The 26,141-nt window shown below is 38.4% G+C and overlaps 2 protein-coding genes across 6 annotated transcripts in view; one reads left to right on the top strand and one right to left on the bottom strand.

Moving 5' to 3' along the window:
- Positions 1-7,927, top strand: part of TBPL1 (TATA-box binding protein like 1) — a 30,405-nt gene extending 22,478 nt beyond the window's left edge. For all 5 annotated transcript variants that reach the window (XM_003932456.4, XM_039467550.2, XM_074397432.1 and 2 more), the window contains 6 exons: positions 1,754-1,932; positions 3,581-3,663; positions 3,830-3,893; positions 5,392-5,495; positions 5,594-5,688; positions 7,396-7,927. In XM_003932456.4, coding sequence (XP_003932505.1) covers positions 1,798-1,932; positions 3,581-3,663; positions 3,830-3,893; positions 5,392-5,495; positions 5,594-5,688; positions 7,396-7,475 — 561 coding nt within the window. In that variant the 5' untranslated portion in view covers positions 1,754-1,797 and the 3' untranslated portion in view covers positions 7,476-7,927. The remainder of the gene's footprint in view (positions 1-1,753; positions 1,933-3,580; positions 3,664-3,829; positions 3,894-5,391; positions 5,496-5,593; positions 5,689-7,395) is intronic.
- An 832-nt stretch (positions 7,928-8,759) lies between these two features.
- SLC2A12 (solute carrier family 2 member 12) overlaps positions 8,760-26,141 on the bottom strand; it is a 76,212-nt gene continuing 58,830 nt past the window's right edge. Inside the window, exons 4-5 of the mRNA XM_003932455.3 lie at positions 22,078-22,210; positions 8,760-11,737 (exon numbers count right to left, since the gene is read on the bottom strand). Coding sequence (XP_003932504.1) covers positions 11,584-11,737; positions 22,078-22,210 — 287 coding nt within the window. The 3' untranslated portion in view covers positions 8,760-11,583. The remainder of the gene's footprint in view (positions 11,738-22,077; positions 22,211-26,141) is intronic.

The raw sequence follows: 26,141 nt of genomic DNA, 5'->3' as shown, positions 1-26,141 counted from the left end.
TTAGTCGGGTAGACCACGTTAACCCATCAATAAATTATGTCACTACACTTAAAAATACGAGTGATATGGTAGGCAATCAGATGCTTTGTAGAAATTGAGATTTATCTGTCTCATTGGACTGTCATTCTAATTATATTATTGAAAAGGGATATAATATATTTAACTTTAAAAAGTAAATCTTTGGTACTATCTAGTTCTGTTCTCTTGTTCTACAAGACAGATGAACTGATTGCGAGTGGGTCTTTTTTCATGCTTCAAAAAAATGTGCTCTTTCACGTAGGTTGCCTCTTTTTAAAAAGTAGTGACTTTTTATATCGCATCTTTAATTGGAAACTTCTTATTAAAGCAGTATTTTCTGAGCCTGCTTGTCATATTACTCATATTATAAAATGTGAATACTTAGTAACTTATGATGAACTGTTCTCATGACCTTATTTTTAAAATTTAAGTTGCTGAAATGTTGAAAAATTAGCAATTTTGAGCTAATTTCAAGCCTTCTTTTTTGCATTCACACAGATTTGCTTTACCCTTTTTTCTTGACTCAGTTTTACTAATACTGTCCTTAGTTTTGTCCTCTCAGGCAGAACTCAAAATAGTAAATTCAGAATAGAGTAGAACTCAAAAGTAGTAAATCTCAGTCAATTTGTTTTCACCTGTTTGATATAAAAACAAGTCTGTCATGAAATAGTAAATTTGATAGTTTATTCGCATGAAGTTTCCTGTTACGTAGTTGCTTTGTGGTAGCTCATCCTCAAGGGATGTGCAACAGTTAGGATTAGGTTTGGCTGTATATCACAGAAATTCAACATGAGGGAAATTGATTTTTCTCTCACACTCATGAGGTCTAGAATTAAGAAGTAGGGGGATAATAAGGAGATTCACAGCGTAAAGGGCCCAGGCTGCTTCTATCTTGTTCTACCATCTTCGTGCTCATTGTCTCATGCTCCCAAATTGGCTCCTTGAGCTCTAGCTCTCACATCCAACCTCTAGACAGCAAGAATGAAAAAGGGCAGAAAGACAAAGGAGCCCTTGCTGGCTTAGTTGGTTGCTCTAAGTAGACTTCCGGAAGATACATAAGCAATTCATTTTATGTGTCATTGACCAGAACATATTCAGGTGGCCAGTTGGCTATACCAGTTGCTGCTAGGGAAGCTGAAATCTGTAGTATTTTATTTCTGCCACATTGTACCCAGCTAAGTCTGGCAAACTCTTGGCAAGTAAAAGTTACTTTTTAAGGAAGGAAAGGCCTGGATTTTGAAGTATATTGGCTGTCCTGGTAGCTTTTTTAAAAATGGCATTTTTAGTGGGGAGAAGAAGGGACATGATTTGTTTTGTTTGTTTGTTTTGCTGGAGTCTCACTCTATCGCCCAGGCTGGAATGCAGTGCTGCAATCTCGGCTCACTGCAACCTCCGCCTCCCAGATTCAAATGATTCTCCTGCCTCAGCCTCCCAAGCAGCTGGGATTATAGACACGCACCACCATACCTGGCTAGTTTTTGTATTTTTAGTAGAGACTGGGTTTTGCTCTGCTGGCCAGGCTGATCTCAAACTCCTAACCTCAGATGATCAACCCACCTTGGCCTCCCAAAGTGCTGGGATTACAGATGTGAGCCACCATGCCTGGCCAGGGACATGATTTGATTCTAGTAATATTTGAAAAATAAATATAGGTTCATTTTTTACATTTCAAGATTGTTTGTGAAAAGTGAATTAAGAGAACATTTAAGTTTAATGACTTTGTTTTATTTCTCAGGATGTGATCTTCGTGGTGAAAAGCTAAATTTTTAAGCCACCCCAATGGATGCAGAGAGTGACGTTGCATTGGACATTCTAATTACAAATGTAGTCTGTGTTTTTAGAACAAGATGCCATTTGAACTTAAGGAAGATTGCTTTGGAAGGAGCAAATGTAATTTATAAACGTGATGTTGGAGTAAGTTTTTGAGTTTTGATGTTTGTACTACGTATCCTAATTTTATAGTTCTATGAGTGATACTAAAATGTATTCATTCTACAGGTAGTTTATAAGCACCTTACCATGCACTAGTTGTCCTGGATACAGAAGTGAGCCCTGTAAAAGCAGTCCCTCATCTCATGGAGAGGTGCAAGCTTTTGTACATAGAGTGCCTGTCCCTGAATCAGCAAAGAACTCATTGGTTACAGAGACACTTTATTGTTCTCTCAGTTTATTTTAACCGAAGAAAAGAACCCTTATATTTTCACATAAACCAAATATTATTATATTTGAATGATGCCTTAATATATAATTGTTATATTAATTATCATATTCTTTTTTAATTAACCAATGTAGATGGTTTTCTTTCATAACAAACTGCTGAAAATAATATGAATATAAGATATTATTAAGATAAACTGGACAGCTTAAACTTTGGTTTTTGTTAAACCTGTAATATTTTAAAGCCTGAATATTAATAACGAACAAAACCTTAGTGTTTTGAGATTAACATTATAAAAGATATTGAATGTCATTATAAACCAAAGATTGATGAGATGGATATGCATTTTATACATTTATCATGAAAATTAAGAATGTATCTCAAGGCTCTGTTTAGCTCAGAAAATTAGATGCCAGGATACCTACGTAAATTGTCATTAATTATTAATACTAGAAACTAAGTAAAGATGTGAGTCTGCCCAGATAAATAGCTTTCTAGTTTGATAATATGGCATATGTCAGAGAACGAAGAACTCAAAATGTAACAAAAATTTTAAGCAGAAACATCTGATTCATTTATATGTCAGTAAACATTTGTCTCTTTCTTACATAGAATGCGCTTTAACAAATATTTCCATTAATGAAAAGTTGCAATGAAAATTTAAATTTGCAGGTTGTCTTGGAGCTTAGTACCTTGAACTATTTATACTCACTTTGTAGTTATTTCATTGTAATCCATAGCTTTAAATGCCTTCCAAAGCTAATTAATTTCTTCTCCAGCTCCAACATTTCTTCATTACTCAAGATGCCCGTGTTGAACTTGAGTATGTAATAAGCATCCCAACTCTAGGATGCAATATAAAGTAGTGATGGATACCACGAAGCTGAATAAAGCAGGGTTAGGAATTAGAAGGTGATGAAGGGGTGGGTATTTCAGGGAAATGATAGGGGAGGGCCTGTCTTCAGGAGGGGACATCTGGTAAGAGACCTGAATGAAGTGAGAATATTGAGGGGAGAATATTCCAAATGAAAGCAACAGCTACTGCGAAGCTTCTGAGGCATGAACAGATTTGGTGTGTGTGAGGAGCCATGTAAGTTCCAGTTATATGACTGGAGTGGAATGAGAGTTGAAATGTTTATGTACTTGGAGTACATTGATTTCAAGAATATAGAGTGAGAGATTTCTATACACCTTGTATATTTAATTAATCAAATGTCTTTTTGGATTAATATGTTCTTTGTGTTCAGCATTGTACTTGATTTCAGAATGGGTGATTTGGGGAGTAGTTATTACAGTCTTCGATAAGCTTGGAGTAGTATTTGGACATTAATATGACTGTATACAACAGAACCATATGTGAAAAGTAATGCTTATGAGGTAATCAGATGTATTTTTCTCCCCCAGAAAGTATTAATGAAGCTTAGAAAACCTAGAATTACAGCTACAATTTGGTCCTCAGGAAAAATTATTTGCACTGGAGCAACAAGGTAAATGCAACTTGAATTTTTTATTTTTATTTTTTACTTTTTTCCTCATGGAAAGGACATTTTCCTAGCTTTAACAGCAAAGTTATATGTAACGTTTGCTGTGTTCCTCAGGGTAAAATTTATTTCCTGTTTACCTGATCATCTTTTTCTTTCCTTAAAACCATAGTGAAGAAGAAGCTAAATTTGGTGCCAGACGTTTAGCCCGCAGTCTGCAGAAACTAGGTTTTCAGGTAACATTTTCAAACACTATCTAAACTACAAATATTGAAGGATTTATTTTTGTAGAATTAAAAATTGTAATAGACTCGAGAAATCACTGTACATACTATTCTTATGACTGAACTTTTTCTAGGTTTTTAATACTGCCCCTCAGCGTGAAAATTAGTAGCAAAATTTTGCCATGGGGTATTTGTAAAGGATCCCAGCTTTTTCCCTAATTCCTTTCCCATGAAGAGACTTGTTCCCTCACAGGTTAATTTCCTTTTCAACTCTTTGTAAGTTTTTTCACTTCTGACATACACATACAAAATCATTTTTGGTCATCTCAAGAATGCCAGGTCAGGATGGTAAATAGAGAATTGCAGAGGCCTGTTGACATGAACACACCGGCTGGCAGGCTCTCACACTTGTTACGTGACTGTCACTGGCATGTCAGCCTTATCAATATATACCTTTGGATAAAATAATTATGTATTATGGACTTGCTAGGTCACTTGCAAATGATAGATAAGTGAAAGATAAAGATGAGATATGGTCCCTCAAGGTGAAAGCAAGGCTGTTTGGGATTGAGCCAAGTTTGTAGAAGTGGGGATGGAAAGTTGTGTTTCCCTCTGATGACTCAGTCTACTCAGTCCTTCTGAAGTAGAGGGTGATAGGAAGAGACTGAATGGCTGGTGGGAGCAGGGGTTGGTGCCTGAGGAGGGAGGCAGTAGAGAGAGTCTTGAGTTGTACTGTGATTTGAGAGTGCTGCCACTTTGTGGTTTCCTGGCTTTCTGCAACTGCTGTGTGCAAGACTGAGCTGGAGGATAGTTAGCTCATCTAACATTGTGATTTTAGGAGGAATGTCTGAAAAATAACGAGATGAAACAGTTGAAGATGCTGGTAGGAGTGGCTGAAGTTACCACTGTTAAGAGAGCGTTATTTTCGGCCTTGGAACTTCTTTTCTTAGCATGACATTAGAAGTGTAGAGAGAAATCCCGATTAGTTAAAAACAATTTTATCACTCTATCCCCAAAAAGAAAATAAACCTGTAACTAATCTTACAGAAATGCCATTTTACCCAATTGCATATGAGGAAAACATCTGACTTTTGGAGCCCACTGTACAGTTTGTATTTACTGACATTCTAGAGTGACATCTTTTCCATTTTTACTCTAGCAGGATGACCTGGCCTTCAGTTTTTTCCCTCACTATTCCTTCTTTTCCTAGTAGTTTTAAGTATTTCACTTAAAGTATTAAAAAAAAAAATTAAGCATATGATTAGAAAGACCCATACTGTTTTAATCATGCAAATACCTCAGGTTTTAATTTTTTAATGACTTTTTTAGCTTTTTAAAAAATTAAATTAAAGCTCTCAATGCTACGCAACTTACACTACTAAACATACACTTAAAATGTTTTTATCTTGTTTGCTCTTGTTTTAAGGATTGACAATTATTAAGGATTGCCATGACGAGCAGATTTTTTTGTTTCAAAATAAATTTATTGAGTTTTACTTCTCTCCTAAAGGTAATATTTACAGATTTTAAGGTTGTTAACGTTTTGGCAGTGTGTAACATGCCATTTGAAATCCGTTTGCCAGAATTCACAAAGAACAATAGACCTCATGCCAGGTAAGTCTTTGAAGCAATTTATCTTGATCAGTTACCAAATTTGAAATTACTAGTCAGGCTATAAACACTTATATTAATTGTGGCTTTTTTTTGTATAGTTATGAACCTGAACTTCATCCTGCTGTGTGCTATCGGATAAAGTCTCTAAGAGCTACGTTACAGATTTTTTCGACGGGAAGTATCACAGTAACAGGTATTCTATTATATCGATACCAAACTTGTCAGTTATGGATTGGATGATACAAGATGCTCATACCAAGATAGAAATAATGTCTGATTTGTTCCCATCTGTCACTTCTGCCCTTTAGGAGGAACCAGTCTCCTGACTTTTAACACTGTAGATGTGTTTTACCTACTTTTGTACTATTTGTAAATGTTACACGTATTATTTTGTGTGTCTTCTTTTACTCAGCCTTATCTTAGTGAAATTCATCTGTATTATGTTTTGGGTATTTGTATGTAGATCATTCATTCTTGTGTATGGACATTTGAATAGTTTCCAGTGTGGAGCTTTAAAAATACTCTAGTATGTGTATCCATAGTATGATATTTTTTTTCAATTTCTGATATCTTAAATTTAAAATACGAGAAACTCATTTTGTATTCACAGCGGTTTTACATAAGCAAAATACTAAATATAATTGGTACCTGTTTGTTATGTTTATCTTGCTATATCTTTTGAATCTTCATTTGGAGAAGGGGTGGTTTCAGAAGACTAGGCATTCATGTCCAAGAGTAGCATTAGCATGCTGTGTGACTTTTTAATGGTACTATGATTATTATAAAGTGTACAGAGGCATTGCTTGAGAGTCAGGCCCAACCTTAGGCAAAAATGAATTAAGATTTCTTTAGTGTCCTTGAGCTTTGTTTTTTTTTTTTCTTCAGTCCTTAGAGGAAAATAATAGTTTACTCTCTCAACAAATAAACTTTAGTTTTAACTCATCCCATGGGTTTTTCCATCTTCCTTGAGAACTTCAGAGTGGATTCCAAGATCCACCTGAATCTTAAATATGGCACGGCAGGCCACACGTCTGTTTCTTCCCTTCTTTCTGCTCTCTGTTTCTATACTTTGGAGCCTGGACATCTGAGAAGCTCCAAAGTCTGTTAGTAAATCTCTACTAAGTTTACAATAAAACAATGCATATGCAAAGCTCTGTATTTACCGCGTTACTAGATATTAAAATGATAACAAACTGAAGACAATTGACCTGGTTAAGTATTATGCATTATTTACTTACACCGGGAATATCCTGTGAAATATTAGTAATACTGAATTGGTTCCCATGAGCAAAGCATAGCAGCGTGGAGGTAAAATGAGTCAGGAAGGACCTGAGCAAGACAGGATGTGGTTAGGACCTTTAGAGAGTTTACAGTGGGTGAATTTGTTAGTTTCCTGGGTCTTTCAAAAGCAGTAAGTGTGTATTAAGCCATTTTTATTCAAATAAATTTTATGAAAACAGTTTCCATTGCCCTTTTTATGTTTCTTTTTAGCTATTTACATTTTTATAAAGCTGTTTGAGAATTAACATACACATGGTCACCTCATAGCCTTCCGCTTTTTTTGTTTTCTATTGACTCGTATAAGCTCTGAGGCTTATGACCAGATTGGTAACAAACGTGGATACCCAGTGGTGGTGAATCTGTGGGAATTTTTAAACCATAGTTTAAATAACCTCATTTTGTGTTTCATATGTCCTTTAATTGCCCAGAAAAAAAAAAGTCTGTATTATTTTTGCCATTATTATGACTGTGTGTATAATTATATGTGTAGTTTTTTAAAAAAACAATTAACTTGATATTCTGTACTACTTGAATATTTTTAATTCTGGGAAATCAGTTTTTCCTAGTGCTCTCTGCTTTCCAACTCTTCTCACTCCTTTCTCCGTTGTGTTTATTACAGGGCCCAATGTAAAGGCTGTTGCTACTGCTGTGGAACAGATTTACCCATTTGTGTTTGAAAGCAGGAAAGAAATTTTATAAGTCACCACTTAATTGGTTAGAATCTCTAACTGAGCACCTTTTAAAACCTGCTGCACATTGGACTCAAAAGGAAAACTGGACCAACAGTAATTGAGGAAATAGACTCTTTTATTCATTCACGGCTACAGTGTAAGCTCCAGTCCCTCTGGATTTTATTCCAAACCTTGCTGTAATATAAAAGGAAGTTTACAAGACATGACATTGCTGCTTTTACAAAAGGACATTCTATTTATTTTCGCAGTAATTCTCATGTCCCCATAAGCAGAGCTGTCACAGTGTGCACTACCTTAGATTGTTTTATTGTTGTCATTGTTATTTTTTTCCATTTTGAGCTAATGTGTTTTATTTGTGAATAGTCTTTTACATTTTTGTATGCTGAATATGGGCACCAAAGAACCTGTAAAAGTTATCTTTTTCAATTGAATGTGCACAAATAAAAGTTTGGAAAAATCTCTCTTCATATCCATTCTATAACTTTTATTCCCCATTTTCTATTTAAACAAAAATTGTATTCATACTTCTTTTTTTAAAAATCTATGCAAGCTTAAGACTTTGGCTAAAGTGTGTTGGCTTCTTTTTGAAGTGTATATGTGTGTGTGTGTGTGTGTGTGTGTGTGTGTGTGCGCACCACATGTGTGTAGTATCTTTTAATGCTCTGTTACCAAATAACAAATAGAAGTTTTTTTTCTTGAAGATTAGAAATAAAAACGTGTATATAAACTCTAGGGAACTGGACTAGAAGTTTATAGATAAAGGATGATGTTTTACGTTGCTAATTTAATATGATAGAAAGTGTTAAATAACATGTAAAAGTTAAGAAATTGTAGTTTTAAAAAGAGAAACCTCTTACCCACTAGACGGACATGAGAAAGAAGCTGTGGTGAATGGTGCCTCACTTGGACCTTTGTTTTTCCAGAAAGACTCAACACCTGTAGTTGTAGAGAAGTGATTGAGGTTCTTTAATCTTGGATTGGTGCTCAAGGGTATACTAAGAGTCTTGTCAGAAGCTGGTATAACATTGAGCTGTTTTAACAAGAAGTGCCCACAAGGCAAGCTGCCTCTGTGCCGCAATGTAATGATCAAATAGTCCCATTTGAATTCGAAAGCCATTTTGTGTGATATTGTCCTTCCCCTTGCTGTATCTTATTTAATGGAGTTAAAGAGTGACTATTCAGTCAGTATATGGGATTGCTACTCTTAAAGTGATAATAAATACGCATTTATGAAACAGTGTGTCTGGCTCACCCAGGAGCCCTGAATTGGTAATACAGGATCAAGCTGTAGTTGTGCCCTGTCACTTAGATGTAGGAGTTGAGTGTAACCAACAGTAATGATACCGAGAAACAAAGCTAAGTGGAGAGTCCAATTAACTTCTCAGGAGAAACTTAATGGAGGCAATATTCCACAAAAACTTGTATTTCCAAAATGTTTTAAAACCTTTGTGGAAAAATTGCAACATCCTAACCTCCATATATAGTAAGTATATTTTCCTTACCATATTGTAAAATCTTGAAAACCTAGCTTAGGCACTGCACTGAACAATACATACAATTTTTATCTTTTTTCTTCTCAGTGCCTTCCCTAACCTGCTTCTTACTCCCTCCAAAGTAGAAGGCAAAGCCTAACCTACATTTTTCTTTCTTATGAAAGATTTCATTGAGGTTTTTAGACTTTTATTTTTCCTTTTTTAAAAAAAAAAGTTTTTATTTCCTTCATTTTAAGGTTCAGTAGGCTAGCCAAACTCATAGAGAATAAAATTACATGAAAGAGTTACAAGCTCACTGTTTTAAAGATTTTACATTTTTCATTTAGTTTTAATTAACAGTAGTAAGGCACTTCCTGTTTTGCAATGTTCACCAAAAGAAGAAATACAGAATGGGGGAAAACATGCTTATATAGCTAAGGTACAGATCCAGATGATGGAAGCTTTTTAGTATTCACATGACTTGAAAACGGGGCAGATCAATAGCTAATTGAAGTGCTTTATCTGAAGGGACAGTGTGACCAGGTCTGGTTTCAGGGCTGCTGAGTGAGCTTCACCTAGCAGTGTCCATGGGTAATTTGCTAACCTTAACAAAGACGGGAAGAAGTGAGCGCTCTGAGGTCTTCTGCTGGCTCTCCATAAGTACTGTAAATTTTTTTAATAAATAAGAACTGTGAATGTATATGTATAAATTGTAAGTATTTTCCCCTTTTTATTTTTGAAAATCAGAAAGCTTGATTTGGTGTGGGGCAGTGGGTATTGGATAAAAATTAATTTGAAGACAAAATTGTTTAGTTACAGACTCAGGATAAGAAAAGAAAAATAGAATGCTCAAGATACTGAAGTCGAGGTCACTAGTAATAAACCAAGCTACGTGGATAAACAGTTCCCTGCCCATTTACAATGAATGGCTAAACCAAAAAATACTTAAAGTATGTATAGTGTTTGAACTATGAAACACAGAAGGAAACATGGGGAGAATACACTTTACCTTCTCTTTTCAAAAACAAAAGACAATGCATGCTCTAACTTGCATTTGAAATATACCATGATAGAACTGAGATCTCAAATCTTTACTTTTAGCTGCCCACTGCCAATTTTAATGCAGATAATACACTGCAGATCTAGGCCTTTTAGTCATTCTCCTGAGTCTCTAATATAGTTTTATTCTCTTACATGGATTTATAGTCTCTCTGCATTGTTATAAGGGAATGTAGCAGATCATGTTCCCTTATATGACATTGAGACAGTTTGTTAGGAACCAGTAGGAAAATTCTAGGCTAAATAAAAAGGAGGTTTGGCTCTTAGTATTCTCTTTCCTTCAGGTTAATCATGTTTTAAAATTCTTTTCCAAGTTAGGTTGTTGATGCTTTTAAGTTTTTTGTGTGTCATCCATCACTTACAATACTAGTAATTTAATATGTTACTACTTAAGTGGTTCAAGATTTGATTGTGGATTTTCTATCATCATACCCAAATTTTATTAGTAAGGCATCTTACCAAGTCTTTAAAATCAGCTGGAGAAGTAGAGAACAGTTCATCATTGTGTGGGTGAAACCCACATTGCTGGTACAGGTAGCCATCATAGCGAAGCACATAGTGAGGGAATTGTCCTGATGTCTGAATGTCATTTATTGTGTCTGCGGTCATCTGAAAGTTCATCGATTATAGCCTGTGTGCTGTAACCTGAGGTAGTGATATTCCTGAGGTGTGTGAAGAATTGCAGGACACTGTGGATGGCTATTACATTGTCATGAAAGCCTTAGAAGGACGCCACTTTTATAGGCTTGACTTAATAAACTTAAACCTAATTGCTTGGAGATTTGGATAAATAACCTAACGGCCTGACTCCTTTTCTAATATTTTACTAACAGCTACTTCTAAATAAATGTGGTCCCAGGATCTTAAAATTGTCTTTTCTATGTATTTTTTAAAAATGGAAAAAAATGCTCATTTTTCTCAACTATTGCAGAATTCTTTTAATATTTTACAATATTAACATGAAATTCATAAAAGGATATTTTCATTAAATTGTAGTTTATAATTCATAAAATAAGCTGTATAATCTTCATACTTTTTGAACTATAACTAGGAATTACTACTGAAATGCTCGCCGGGACCCTCCCCTACTCCAGATAGAATATATGGGCAGTTGTCCACACTGTGTGTCCTGGTTCTTTCTTACGTGAGACCCAGTGCAAATAGTGGCTTGGTAGGCAAAAACTGTACCGTGTCCAGGCCACTTTTGTGTCTGAGTAATAAAGCTGCGACTGGCCTCCGTTCATACAGAGCTTAAGGCAGAGGTTGATGTCTTCGCTAGGATGTAGTCTTTTCAAACAAAGGCTCTGTGAAGAGGGTAGATTAAACCAGCCAGTAGCTTTTTTCCAACCTGATATCCTGCTCAGAATAAGAAAGAGATCACTTAGGACCTTGTACCTCATTTAACTTTTGAGGTTCCTTTTGGGGAAGAGGAGATTAAAGGCTGTCTTTATCATTTCAGAGTATCTCTTCAAAACTAGTTCCATGACACTGAAAAGAAAGCATAAGAGTCACATCTATGCATTGGTCCAAAGACCCCCTCCTAAGTGTTCTGGCACTGTCCACGTTCAGAAGGTGTTGAGGCCATTAGGTCTCTGGAGAAAGCTGCCTGGATTGGCCCCTACCACACAGCTTGTTACACTCCAAGAGCTGCTCCTGCGGTTTTCTTTTTTGCGGCTGCCTTGGCACTAATTTTTCTTGGTGATGACTCATAAAACAAATGTTGTTTTTCACATAGTTCCTGAAAGAGAAAGAGGCACTGATGAAAATGTCATTCTTAGTTTACAGTACATAAAAAAAAATGTGTAGGCTATTATTTTTCAACCACCCTGGGGCTTTCATGTTTTAGCTTTGCAAAATAAATACATCTTTTTGTTAGGAAGCCTGCTGCATCATGAAATTCAGTATACCACACTTTGGTCAATCTCATATAAAAGATAACAGGGTGTCTTCTCAGAGCACAATCCCAGCAGTCACTCTGTGGGGAAGGATTCCAAGGATTACGTACAGAGATCAGTGGAGGCTTTTCATCCCAGACCTGATTTCTTTCCATTTCTCAAAGTCCAGCAATGTGCCTCTGTTTATATCTCTTCTACCTTCTACATTATCCCTTACTCCTACATTAACACATTTTTCTACAGGATTCTTCCCATCCATAAAAATATGCTGTAGTATTTTGCTTTACCAAAAATAGAGGGCTGCCTTTGAACCTCCCTTTTCAAATACCTTTTTCTGTAATGTGACCAATGATTTGAGTGGCCAAGACATGTAGGTGGTATGGGTTGAGTAGATAAAGACTCCTGTTCTCAAGGAGCTTACTTACATTTTAAAGGGGAGACAAGCATATAATTTGAAGAAGTAAAAGTGCTAATCAGAAAAGTAAACAGGGAAGGAGAAGAAATGACTTAGTTGGGTGGGAGAGGACAGATTGTATTATAGAGGTGGCATCTCTCTAAAGCAGTGACGATGATCAGAAACTGGAATGAAGTTAGGGAGGGAACCCTGCAAAGAATTTAGAGACCTCAGAAGTGGGGGCAGGGAGATGGATTGGTATCTGGAGGGAACTTGAGGATGGTATTTTTTCAGATGGGAAATACTGCAGCTCTGTGTGTCTGTGCATGATGATAATCCCATGGAAGGGGGAAACTGGCGATGCAGTCAGCACACAAATGGAAGCATTGGCCTTTGCAACAAGGCAGAGGGTGTGGGCATAGACGTAGGTAGGATAGGAGATTTTGTGACAAGAGGACAAGGTGGTCTCGATTTATTTTCTCAGTGAACTAAAAAGCAAAATAATTAGAGTGAAGAAGTGGGAGGGGAAGCTGGAGGCTTGAGAAGAGTATTGGTGTGAAGCAATCATCTTCGAAAGTAGGAACGTCAGCTCACCAGGGTAATGTGGTATATTGCAGGGCATTCTTCAAGATCGACTTGAGATTTATGTTCCTAAGTTTACAACAAGGCTGATAAGCATAGTTGCGTGTTTGATTCAGCCACGTGTAGCTCCTTGGATGCAGGGATAAAATAAGAGTTGACTTTGATCAGAGTTAAGGTTTGCCTGAGTGATGGAGGGAGAGAGAAGAAGGTAAAGGGAGAAGGGGAAGTGCAAGGAAGTGGCCTTGGTGGTGGGCCGTGGAAAGTAGGTAGCAGGGTAAGGAGGGAAAGGCGAACGTGGACTTGCAGGTCCTGATGGGGCTGAAGACTTGTTGGAGTGCCAGTACTTGAGTGGGCCGGAGAGATGAGTGGTTAGAGGGTGAGTGGAATCCTTGTGAATGAAGCAGTGATTGGAAATGAGGCTAGGCCGTGACCAACCTGTTTTTCTGCTCCCCTTCACAGCGAAACTGATGCAAGCAGTGGACTATAGCTTCTTCACTTGACTTGCATTTTGTCCTCCAACCTCATCAGTCGGCTTCTGGCCCCTCATTCCACTGAGGTTACCTGTGTCTTTGTGTTGGCCTCTCCAGTCCCACCTTCCTACAACACTGGCTTTCCTCCAACTCACTTTTGGCTTCTTTGCAGTCCCTTTTAACACAGTCTCCTTTGCTCGGTCTCTAAGGTTGGCACCAAACTGGGCCTAGCCCTGATTTCCTTCTCTCTCTTTTCTCTGACCAGATAACCTTATCTGACTCCATGACTTGAATACCACTTATAAGCTGATGGCCACCCACATTTGACTGTCTAACTCCTACAGTCTCCAAATTTCAGACCTACATAGCTAACTGCCTACTACTAATGTGTCTGTCTGATGTCTAATGGACATCTCACAGTATCTCCAAATCCGAGCTCTGTTCTCTCGTGAGCCCTGAAACCTAGTCTTCTTTCAGGTTTCCCCTTCTCACCGTTCATCCAGTTTCTCAAGCTGAAATTTGTGGCATCAACCTGACTACTTCATTACCTTACTCTTGTATCCATCCCATTCATTCTTTTCATCGATTCAATGCTCAGTTTCGATTGCATGCCAAGGAATTGTTCCAGATGTTGGGAAGCAACCGTGAACACAATATACAAAATTCCCTGCCTTTGTGGAATTTAAATATAGCAGGAAGAGAACAGACGGTAGACCAAGTAAAATACAGTGTTTCTGCTTTGGTTAAAGCTGAAGGATTGGAAAGTGGGTGCAGAATTGGATACACAATTGGGATTGGAAATAGAGTGATAAGAAAAGTCTGGTGGAGGTGAAGCAGCAAGACAGGTGGATATCTGGTGGAAGAGAAAACAAGTGCCAAGATCCAGAGCCTTGAGCATGCCTGATGTGTCTGGGACACAGCTTTTGGCCTATGTGCCTGTGAGAGAGAAGGGAGATGAGTAGGGTGTGCAGGGCTGTAAGGGCATTGGAAGGCTTCTGCTCTTGCTGGAGGGCCACTGGAGGATTGGAACAAAAGAATACCTTGATTGCATTTAAGGGGGTCATTCTGGCCACTGTATAGAAAATTGATTGGAGGGGACAGAGGTGGAATTGGGACCAGTAATGAGGTACTGTAGTAATTCAGGATGGAGATCATGGTGACTCAGACCAGGGCAGCCATGGAGGGGTTCAGGCTCTGGATACATTTTGAAGTCGGAGCGAACACAACTTCCTGATAGACTGAATGTAGAGTATGAGAGAAAGAGTCAGGAAAGAGGAAAGACTCCAAGATTTGTGGCCAGAGCAAGTAGTAGCATAACATTGACATCCACTGACATGGGTATGGCTGTGAGTAGAATAGATCTGAGGACATCACAGGTGCAATTTAGGACGTGCGAGGTATTAGGTATCTGTTAAACATTTGGAAAGACGTGTAGAGTAAGCAGTTGAATAAACAAGACTTGAATTCTAGAGAGATTGCTAGAGACATACATTCCAGACCCTGGGATACCAATGAGATAAAAACGGTAATAACTAGCCGGTGAGGGTGACAGAGAAGTGGTCAGAGGACTAAGCCCCAGGGCACACCAGCTTTAAGAGGGGAAGCAGAGGAAGAGAGACCCATAGGTCAGAGACAACCAGGGGAGGGGTCCCTCAAGGTTGTGAGGCAAGCATGTCAGGAATGAGGATTATCCCCAGCCAAATGCACTATCTCTAGTCAAATGCTGGGGATAGTCTAAGATGAGGAGTGAGAATTGACCACAGAGTTTACCAACATGGAAGTAATTGGGACATTAAAGAGTAATTTCAGGAGGGGAGGTGGCCGTAAAAGTCTCATTGGAGCAGGTTCATGAGAATGGGAAGAGCAGAAGCACAAGCGATGACAGTGAATAAGGACAACGCTTTAGAAAAACTTGGCTATGAATAGTAGCAAATAGGGCAAAAGTTGGAGAGAAAAATGGCACCAAAAGACCTTTAAAAAAAAGATGGAGAAAGAATCAGCAGGTTTCTTTGCCGATGAGGAGTAGGTAAAGATGCAGATGACGTGGCGGTGAGCTGGGAGAATTGCTGGAGAATGTGCTGGAGAAGGGAGAAAGGAGAGAGTGGATGAAGAGGCCTCTCAGAGGAAGGACTGCATTCCTACATAGGCCCTGGAAGAACGGTCCTGTCTTTGGAAGGTAGTGGAAGTTTCCCCCGATGATGTCCATTTTCTCAGTGAAGTCAGAAGCAAGGCCATCAGTGGGGAATGAGGATGCGAGGAGGTTTCCAGAGAGAACGTGATCGGGAGCATTTGTCTAAGAGAGAAGCAGTTAATAGACTAAGGACATGTGTGATGGCCACATGTGATTTAAGGCTACTTAAGGTCCATGGTCATGATGGGAAAAGAAGCCCATCACCCCAATTGCATGCTTTCCCAACCTCCTTCAGCGGGAGGGCTGCAGACAGTCACTACGGCACACTTCAAAGTGCAAGTCAGATCATGTCACTGCCCTGCTTAAAACCCTTCAGTAGCTTCCACTGCAATTAGAATGAAACCCAACTCTCCACTCAGCCTGCAAAGCCCTGCACACTAGTCTCTACTTACTTCGTAAGTCATTGTCAAAGATGACAGCCTTCTTACCGCTTCTGGAACAACTCAAGCGTGTTTCTGACTTAGCCTTTGCACTAGCTGTTTTTTCTGCCTGGATTCTCTCCCCTGTCTTCCAGGGTTAGCTCTTTATTACCCAGATTGTATCTTAAATGTTTTCTCTCTGAATAACCTTCTTAGACCCGCCCAGTTGCAAGTAGCCCTCCAGTCACTTACTATCTAATTGGCATGTTTGAAATCTTGTGATTGTACTTGCTGATAATGTTGTTGTAGAACCTAGATCAGTGCCTGGTACATAGTAGATGCTCAGTAAATATTTATTAAATGAATTGGATGGATGGATGAATGAAGAAATGGCCACATAAAATTAACTGCTAAAAGTGAAAAATAAGTTCACATCAGAATTGAAATACTTACAAAACATTAACTTGTTTGCTTTCTCCATTTGTGCCTACTTAAGCTGGAGGAAAAGTAAATAAAATCACAGCTGAAACAGCAACCACGACAAACACCACATCCCACTTTGAGTTTGTAGCTTGCAAGGCAGAAGTTCAAAATAAAATCTTTTCAAATTACATTATTGCAGAAATCTTTTCTGACCTCTCAGCGGAGTCACTGTTTATTTTACAAGAAACTTAACATCCTTGGAAGAATATTTGTTTTCTCAGCTTTTTAGAAATAGGGGTAGAAGAACCCAACTGCAAATAGGAAAATGCTAAGCAATGTGTAGTATCATGTTTGAAGTTAATTTGATATTATAGTTTCCTTTCTTAGAAATAGATACTGAGATTTATACATCAGGACTGTTACCTTGGTGACAAAGGTTGATTCATTGTTTTATAAACTTCTAAATTCATGAAGACGCTCTTAACTCAGCAGTGTCCTTCCTCATTCTTCAAGTTCACCTCAGCTTCTGTGTACAAGCAAGTTTCCATGGGCTTTCACCGCCTCACATTTTCTTAAGTAATTTGACAACTTACTGTAATTTTTTTTTTTTTTTTGTCTCTGACATTTCTGTCTTGGAAACCTTATTTAACATATATCCTTCATAGATGCTTTGGTCAATTTACATAAGCCAGGCTGTTCACATTGTCATTTTAAAAGCTTCTGCCAACCTGTTGCTTCAGCTCAGAAAAGCCTCTGGCTCACTAGTATTGCATGAATAGAAGTCAACCTACCATTTGGCGTAACAATCTCATTACTGAGTATATACCCAAAGGAAAATAAATAGTTTTACCAAAAAAACATACGAACTCATATGTTCATCGAATCACTATTTACGACAGCAAACAGGTGGAATCAACCCAGGTGTCCACGAGCAGTGGATTGGATAAAGAAAATGTGGTACGTACGCAGTATGGATTACTACACAGCTATCAAAAGGAATGAAATCATTTGCAACAACATGGATGGAGCTGGAGGGCATTTTCTTAAGTGAACTAATGCAGAAACAGAAAAGCAAGTACTGTGTGTTCTCACTTACAAGCGGGAGCTAAACGCTGGGCGTAAAGAGGAAAAAATAGATACTGAGGACAACTGGAGAGGAGAGATGGAGGGGGGCAAAAAACTACCTATTGGGTACTATTCTCACTACGTGGGTGAAGATTCATTCATACTCCAAACCTCAGCATCATCCAGTAAACCTTTGTAACAAACCTGCACATGTACCCCGTTTCTAAAATAAAATGTTGAAAAAAAATAAAAAGCAAAATTTTTAAAAGCCTTTTCCTTTCTGTCCTCAGTACTGGGCTTCCTCACAGTATATGGCTAGTAGGTGTTAGTACTGCTGTCATGACTTTCACATGTAAAAATTTTTTGCCATCTCATCTTTCATAATTGCCTTTATCTATGTTTGTTATTCCTTACAAGCCTTGCCGTTCTATAGTCTGTCTAGAGGTCAGTAGTAGCTTTGGATTTTGGTTCTCTCCTAATTTATAATTCATAACTTTCTTGGAGAGGGTCTGGATTTAAGTTTGAGTAACTGCATGACTCAAAAGTAACAGAAACGTGATTCTTTCAAAAACATTTCATAACTCAGAATTTTAGTAATTTAGACAGATTCTTTCCCCACCCCAAATTCTGAATTAATGAGTTCTGTTGGGTTTTAGATACCCATATCATATGTTTTTAAGGATTATCTTATTCTGGAAGCCTACTAGATAGATTAGATTTTCTTAAGTTCTGTCTTTAAATTTTCATTTTGGTTTGCAATTTGATACATTCTGACAGCCCTATATGAAAAAAAAAAAAAAAAGGATTTGGAAGTTCTTAATCTTATACAGAACATTCTGCTTTCAAATTAGACTTTTGTAAGAGAGTACAACGGGTTGTCATAGTAAGGGAGGCCTATATAGTTTCATTCAATTAATTAATTGCTGCTTTCTCCCTGCCTCAATTTTTTAGTTATTTTTGTTCACAAGAATTCTAACCAAATTTTACTTTTATTTTTTGTGTTCTTTTGAGACAGAGTCTCACTCTATCACTCAGGCTAGAGTGCAGTGGCACGATCACAGCTCACTGCAGCCTAAACTTTCCAGGCTCAGATGATCCTCCTACCTCAACTTCTCCCGAGTAGCTGGGACTACAGGCACAAGCCACCATACCCAGCTAATATTTTGTATTTTTGGTTGAGATGGGGTTTTGCCATGTTGTCAGGCTGCTCTCAAACTCCTAGGCTCAAGCGATCTGCCTGCCTCAGCCTTCCAGAGTGCTGGGATTACAGCGGTGAGCCATTATACCTGGCCACAAAACTATGTTTAAAGGAATTTTGCTCCCTGAGTTAGTAGATGAGTAGTTCAAAGGTGCATACACACAAAGTGGATTTACCGTGAAGCCAACAAAACAAGTTATAAAATTGAACAATGAATACTTTTTAATCATCTACCAGGCATCAGTATTAAACTAGGTAGGCATTGCAGGAGTTACAGTAAGAAAGATAATGGACAGAGCGTTCATGGAAACTAAAACTTTGTTAGTTAACAAGGTGAAGCCACTAGAGTTCTAGCCAACACAGTGTAGAAGAAAAGAGGACTAGAAGATACTGAAAATCCAGGACAAAGGATTACTCTCCAGGGCTAGAGCTACTCAGGGCTTCAAGGATGAGGATTTGAGTTGAGTCTAAAAGCATAAGGACATAGAGCTGAATCTTCAAAGTTAGCTATAATGTAGGAAGAGGGGAGAAACAAGGAGATTAGAGTCATGAGCTAGGAGGTCATCCAGGAAAGAAGATTGTTTTACATGAGCTAAAATAATTTCAAGAAAGAGTAGGTGTGATCGATTAAATATGGTCAGAAACACTTTGCCCTTCATCTCATCAAGAGGGTAAGTCTCTTTCTTCACCCTTTATATCTGGGCTGGTCTCAGGACTTTCGCTGACAGTAGAAAGTGGTTGAAGTGATGTGTGTATTCCAGATGTAAACCTCAGAGGGACTGGCTGTTTCTTTCTGCCTTCACTACCTTGGAAAGTTGCCCCAGGTTTAACATGTGAAGAAGCTACTTTGCCTCCGCTAGGATGAGAAGAAGCCACTGGGGAGGATTGAAGCTCCCCACTGACAGCGTCACCTACTGCCACCTATGTGATCAAGTCCTGTGTGTGATCGTGGGCTCTCCTGCCCAGGTAGACACATGAGTGAGCCCAGGTAAAACAAGCAGAGGGCACCACCCAGCCAAACCAAAGAATCATGGGAAACAGTATATCGTTTTCAGCTGCTACATTTGGGATGCTTTGTTACGCAGCAGTGGATAATTGATGTGAAACAGGCATAAGGGAGGATGAGAAATGGAGGAAGACAAATAGATTTGGAAGTCATCAGTGTCCTGGCATCTCAGTTCCGGAAAAGATGAATCCGTGAAGCATGTTGCCAGTTTACAGGTGGATACATTGAGTTATCAAAGTCTGAGGCTGTTGATGATTTAAATCGTTTGTAATTGACAGTCTTATTCAGAGTCTAATACTCACCAATCATTTTGGCCTCCACTTAGATAGGGCCAATTCATCCAACTGAAGCAGGGAGAAAGTGTGTTCGTTAGTTCAAGGATATAGCCAGCCTTCCTGGTTTACCTTAAGCTTACCTTAGGCTTACCTTAAGCTTACCTTAAGCTTAAATGGAGAGAATTTTTTTTTTTTTTTTGGCTTTTTCGTTTCTTTTTTGAGACAGAGTCTCACTCTGTTGCCCAGGCTAGAGTGCAGTGGCATGGTCTCAGCTCACCGCAGCCTCCGCCTCCTGGGTTCAAGTGATTCTCCCACCTTAGCGTCCCGAGTAGCTGGGACTACAGGTATGCACCACCATACCTGGCTAATTTTTGTATTTTTAGTAGAGGCGGAGTTTCACCATGTTGGCTAGGCTGGTCTCGAACTCTCAACCTCAGGTGATCCTCCTACCTCGGCCTCCCAAAGTGCTGGGATTACAGGCATGAGCCACCATGCCTAGCCCTTTCTCTGCTTTTTCTATAGTAAAGTATTTTTTTAAATTTAGGCTATCTAAAAGTGTATAATGCACAAAGTGAAAACTTTCCACAATCCTACTTTCTATATCCCCAATAAGCCAAGATTCATGGTTGGTTCAATGTAAATACATATGCACACATATACCTACTATCAAGTCACCAATCAGGTTGATTCTTCCTTCGAGTAAAAGCTGAAGAATTGCTATGTTCGTAATATCTATAATCATCCATTTCCCTCTACTGTTTTCTAAGTATTTTTAAAAGAAAATCACACATTGTGCAAATGTAGTTTCCTCCCGTTATATTAAAACTCAAGAACAAGTAGCCCTGCATTTCTAAGTGGAATGATGTAATCCTAGGAAGAGTAACAAGTTCTTCTTCATTGCTAGCCCCCACCTCTCACCTCTTCCCCTAGGACGTGATTGTGGTCATTAGAGCTACTAAAAAAGGAAAGGGAATTTTCTGTAGCCCACTTCTAAGTTAAATGTTTCACTTCTAAGTTAAGTTGTTTAAACCATCTCTCCATGTGAAATTTAACCAGTTTTCTAAATGCCTATTCATATAAGAAACTTATCTTTCTTAAAATTACCTTAAATATGCAATATTTAGAACACCTATAGATGGTTAAGCCTGAGAGTTTTTCTGCTAATCTTAGCCTCAGCAAGTGTTCAGGGCACAGAGGGAGAGCTCTAAGTCTGACAGAGATAGAAGGGCTGAGGCCCAAGGTCCTAGCCCAGCATGAACATGGTCCATCTACATGTCCAGTGGCCTCCCAAAACCCCAAACAAAGAAAATCTGTTGGGGGGAACTAGAGAGATGGAAGAAGTTCTGTATGGTTACTGAATGGAGCTTTAAAAGGTTCACTTATTGGTTGGGGACTGGGTGTGGGAAGCATGGGGGTCGGTGAGGGATAAAAGACTACAAATTGGATTCAGTACATACTGCTCGGGTGGTGGGTGCACCCAAATCTCACACATCACCACTAAAGAACTTAACTCTAACCAAATAGCACCTGTTCCCAAAAACCTATGGAAATAATTTTTTTTTAATGAGATAGTTTTAATCAGTAGCACTGCAGATTCCCATCTTCTATATAACAAAATTAATTTCAGAATAAAACATAAAATAAAACAACAATAATGACAGCTTCTTTCTGTTTCAGAAAAGAAATGCAGACAGTAAAAATATTAAACTTTGTGTGAGTAAAAATTATTACAAAAAAGGAAAATATCATTTAATGCTTTTTAATTACAATGTTGTATTTTTGTTTCTGTTTCATAGAAAAGAAAAAAAGCTGTAACCTTGTACCTACATATTGGTTGGTCACAGTAATGAATAATAGCATTACAGTTTGATGATAATTATAAAATACTAACAAGTTAAAAACACTCCAGTTGTAAAGATTTTATTCAAATTCAGTATATTCATGTATAAATGAAAATTTGCACTTGCCAATCAAATACATTCACTTTGTATTTGGAAAAAAAAAAAAAAGTTCACTTGTTGGGAAGAAATGGTTATTCTTCCTTAGCTGAATCACCCGAATTAAAGACAAGGCATGGAAATTGGAATGATGCACTGAAACACAGTCTTATGCTAAAGGGAATGTACTAAAATAATTTCAGATATTATTCCTTTGTTGTATATAAAAGCTGCACTTTTGACCAAAGAGTATTGTTCGGAAACCAACGTGTGTAATACTTACACTTTTGCTAGCTCCATCGATATTTGTTCCAAAGAGCAACCCTTTGTCTCAGGTATAAACATAACAACAAAGAGTAGGGATGCAAGACTCATGATTGTATATATAAAGCACACCCACGGCAGGCCAATAAGATCTATAAAGGACAAAAGAAGTGGATTAGAAATGTGTTTTGTGTAGCTTTGATCCCATTTGTGAACAGCCACTTAGGGCATCCATAATGCAATATGTATTTTCAAATATGCCAGCAGTGTCCAGGAAAATAGAAATCACAAATTTAAAACGTAGCCGGCTCTGAAAGTCTTACTTTTACAGACTACCTTAGCTTTCTCTGATGAAGTAAATAGCAATCTTGTAACTATCATGATGTATACCCAATGCCACCTTCTTGGTGGGCATGTCTTTCTGTTTCAAAATGGCAATGTATCTTCATTAATATAAAAAAGCACATGCAAAAAAGGAACCTCAAATAACAGAAACAGATGATGTAGAAGGTGAAATATCTCTTCTCCCCATCCACAGTTCCGGTCTTGGGAATCGCCATGGTAGCAGTTTAGTTTCTGTTTGGTGGACAATTTGTCCCCCTCTTACTTCATTTTCGATGGTGGACATTTCTAATGACATATTTATACAGATGGATTTTTTGGAATGAGCTCACTCTTTGCTCTGATTTGAATAAATCATTTCATGCTGGCAATATTATATCATTTCTTAATAGCTTGCAGTGTATTTGTAATGCTTCTTCCTGGGTTCGGAGAAAAAAGCGATCATTGATCCAGTAAAAGACATGAACTTGCCAAGATGCATCACAGGAAGCAGGATCCTCTAGATTCTGATGGCTCTCATCTGCAAACCTAGTTTTTCCTCTGACCACTTCCAGCCAAAGATACAGTCCCTCTGTAGTCATGGACCAAGTCAAGGCTCATTCAATGGAGAACGTGGCCCCCAATTCATTTGAGTCTACCATTTGCATTGTGCCGGCCCCTGACTCCGCAGCAGAAGTTCTAGTGTGGCAAGGAGTAGTCAGAAAGAAGATGGCTCTTGAGATCATGCCATTGCACTCCAACCTGGGCAACAAGAGCAAAACTCCATCTCAAAAAAAAAAAAAAAAAAAAAGAAGATGGCTCTTTCTGAACATAGGCTCAAACCAACTAGGAACAACAAGATTTTGCGAATAGCCCTCAACAGCTGCAGCCACAAACCACAGGTGGCCAGGCAGGAAAACTGACTGAGCAGTTGGGTATGGAGGCAGCGTTCGTAAATGCAGCGTGGACGAACTGAAGCATAGTAACCACTTGTCAGTGAGTTGTGCTGAGACTGAGAGAGGCAGGAAGGAGCAGCAGCACTGCAGTGCTTTTGGCAATTTTAATTAAACTCCTGTCTCACTGTGCTTTGCTTGCTGGCACAGGGTACTGCCCAACTGACTGCTTAATAAAGTCCTTGTAGAATTGTGTCTCCTTCCTTCTCTGGAGCATAAAACCAGAATACGGAAATTGTAAAAACCCCGAAGCTTGTCTCATCAAATTGTCCCCAGTTTTGTTTGAGCTCTTTGAGTGACAGGGAGCTTACCATTTCACGAAGCCTCTCATTGCCATTTCGTAGCTGCATCTGCTAAAATGTTGTTCCTTGCTTAGATCCGAAATCTGCCTTTCAGAGGCTGTGCTTTGTCCTCTGGAAGGACACACATTCACACTGAAGCAGCTCTCCCCACCCCTTCTCCATGACAGCCATTCAAATATTTGAATGCACCTCAGCCCTCCTCTGAGAAACCCCTTGTCCAAGTCAAACGTCTTGAACCCTTCCAGCCATTCTTCCCACAGCATAGGTTACTGCCCTTGCCATTCAGGTTGCCCTCCTTCCGTGGACACACTGCCATTTTTAAACGGCCCTCTCAAGATATTTTCCTCAGAGCTAAATGCAATACTACAATTGTGTCATGACCACTGCAGAGTACATTATTTGTCTATCTGGAACAGTCTGTCTTTATTGATACAGCTGAAATTGCATAAAAATGTTGGTATTTAAGGGCGAGCTGCCAAGTAGAACCTCACATCTTGTAGATCTCTCTATCCCACACTTGGAAAATTGATTTTGAAAATAAGTAGGAAATGTCAAGCATTCCAATTAAATGTCATCTAAAAGTTTTAGATCATTCTAGGCTTTTTTTTTTTTTTAAGTGGATCTGTTTTCCTAACATTCGTTTTTAAAGCCCGTACAGGAGAACTTCTAAAGCTTCACGAGCTCACATCCAGTATATTAACTAGCCCTCCCAGAGATGTGCGTCATCTTTTTCCATCCCTCATCAATTCCATTTTTTCTTTTATATTTCTCTTTCTCCACATCGAATAGCAGATGGAGGTATGTGTGTTGTGTACCTGTGTGCACGGGTGAAAGTGGATGGCATGTGTTTACGTGTGTGATCGGAGTAGGACCAGTGTCTTTGTTTCCTTCAATCTTGAGCCATTTCTCAAAATAGGATAGAAACATTAGAAAGTTTTATATAAAAACCCAAACCATGCTTAAATAGTAACTCCAAAGGTTGATTTCTAAAAGTGGATATTCTAAATAAATACATATGTATGTATGTATGTGTGTGTGTGTATATATATATATATATATATATATATATAGTGTGTGTGTGTGTACACACACACACACACACACACACACACACATTTTGAGCAAATGTCCACTTTTGAAAATTATCTATATAAGGACTATATGAAATGAAGAAATTGGGTTGTTTCATAGAATTTTCCACAGTCTGGATTTTCTTGATCGCAGTCATGTTGTGTGTTCGTGATCCCTATATGAAATAAACACAAACCAACTCATTGGTCAGTTTTGGTGGATAACAACTGCCACATTATTTTGAAAACTAGAAAATAAAAAGAAAGTTTCAAGTACATATTTTACCTTTCTTATATGAGCCACACTTCAAGGTAGCCAAATAGCTAGTGAGAATAAATTTCTCTTTAGAGAGGTATTTCAGATGAAAATGGAGAAGGAATGATATAATAGATAGGTCTGGGAAATGATCATTAAAGGAACCCTATGTGACAAGTGAGACAACCAGACCTGATGTGCCTCCTGTTGGCAGGTCACATGGCGGCAGCTGCCAGGGAGCTCACCATCAAACAACATCCAAATCTCCCCAAGCTGCTAGCTTAAAAAAAAAAAAATTAAGCTTTATTTATTCATTTTAGTTCTATCATTCTTTGCAATCCCCAAAGGGTTTCCCTTCTTACTCTGCCCATGTTTACTGGCTTCCTAGTTGGAGCGACGAAACAAGGCAAATGCTTCTGATTTGATCGCTAATATTGGGTTATTTTATGACAATAGGTAAATCTAATTTATTGTTCTTTTAGATAGGGCTGCTGAATGGAACACACAAACAGCCATTTTTTGTTTTGCTTATAACATTTGTTTATGCCTTGCCTTATTTCCAACATAGGGATCCTCAAATTTTCTATACATGCAGTTGAATTTCAGGGAAGTAACCAATGAACCTGACTTTACTAAAGAATCTTCCTTCTGCTGCTCTCAATCCTTGAATTTGATGAGATCCACCGTGAAAACAAATGTTTATTATTATTACAAGCAATTCTGCCTGACACCTAAACTTGACTTTTGTTATTGTGGATTGCTTTCCCTTTCTCCTCAAACCTCTATCTAAATCTAATAGCAATTTATAAGAAACATAAAAGACAGAGAGGAGGGCCAGGCATGACGGCTCATGCCTGTAATCCCAGCACTTTGAGAGGCTGAGATGGATGGTTCACTTGGGGTCAGGAGTTCGAGACCAGCCTGTCCAACATGGTGAAACCTCTGTCTCTACTAAAAATACAAAAATTAGCTGGACATTGTGGCATGTGCCTGTAATCCCAGCTGCTCCAGAGGCTGAGGCGAAAGAATCACTTGAACCCAGGAGGCAGAGGTTGCAGTGAGCCGAGATCATGACACTACACTCCTGCCTGGGCAACAGTCTGAAAAAAAAAAAAAAAAAAAAAACAGAGGGACACACTACATGACTATAATCAACAAAATTCAGACTGGAAAATTCTATG

This window comes from Saimiri boliviensis, chromosome 4, assembly GCF_048565385.1.
Source record: "Saimiri boliviensis isolate mSaiBol1 chromosome 4, mSaiBol1.pri, whole genome shotgun sequence".
NCBI lineage: Eukaryota > Metazoa > Chordata > Mammalia > Primates > Cebidae > Saimiri > Saimiri boliviensis.
This window is presented reverse-complemented; position numbering and strand designations above follow the sequence as displayed.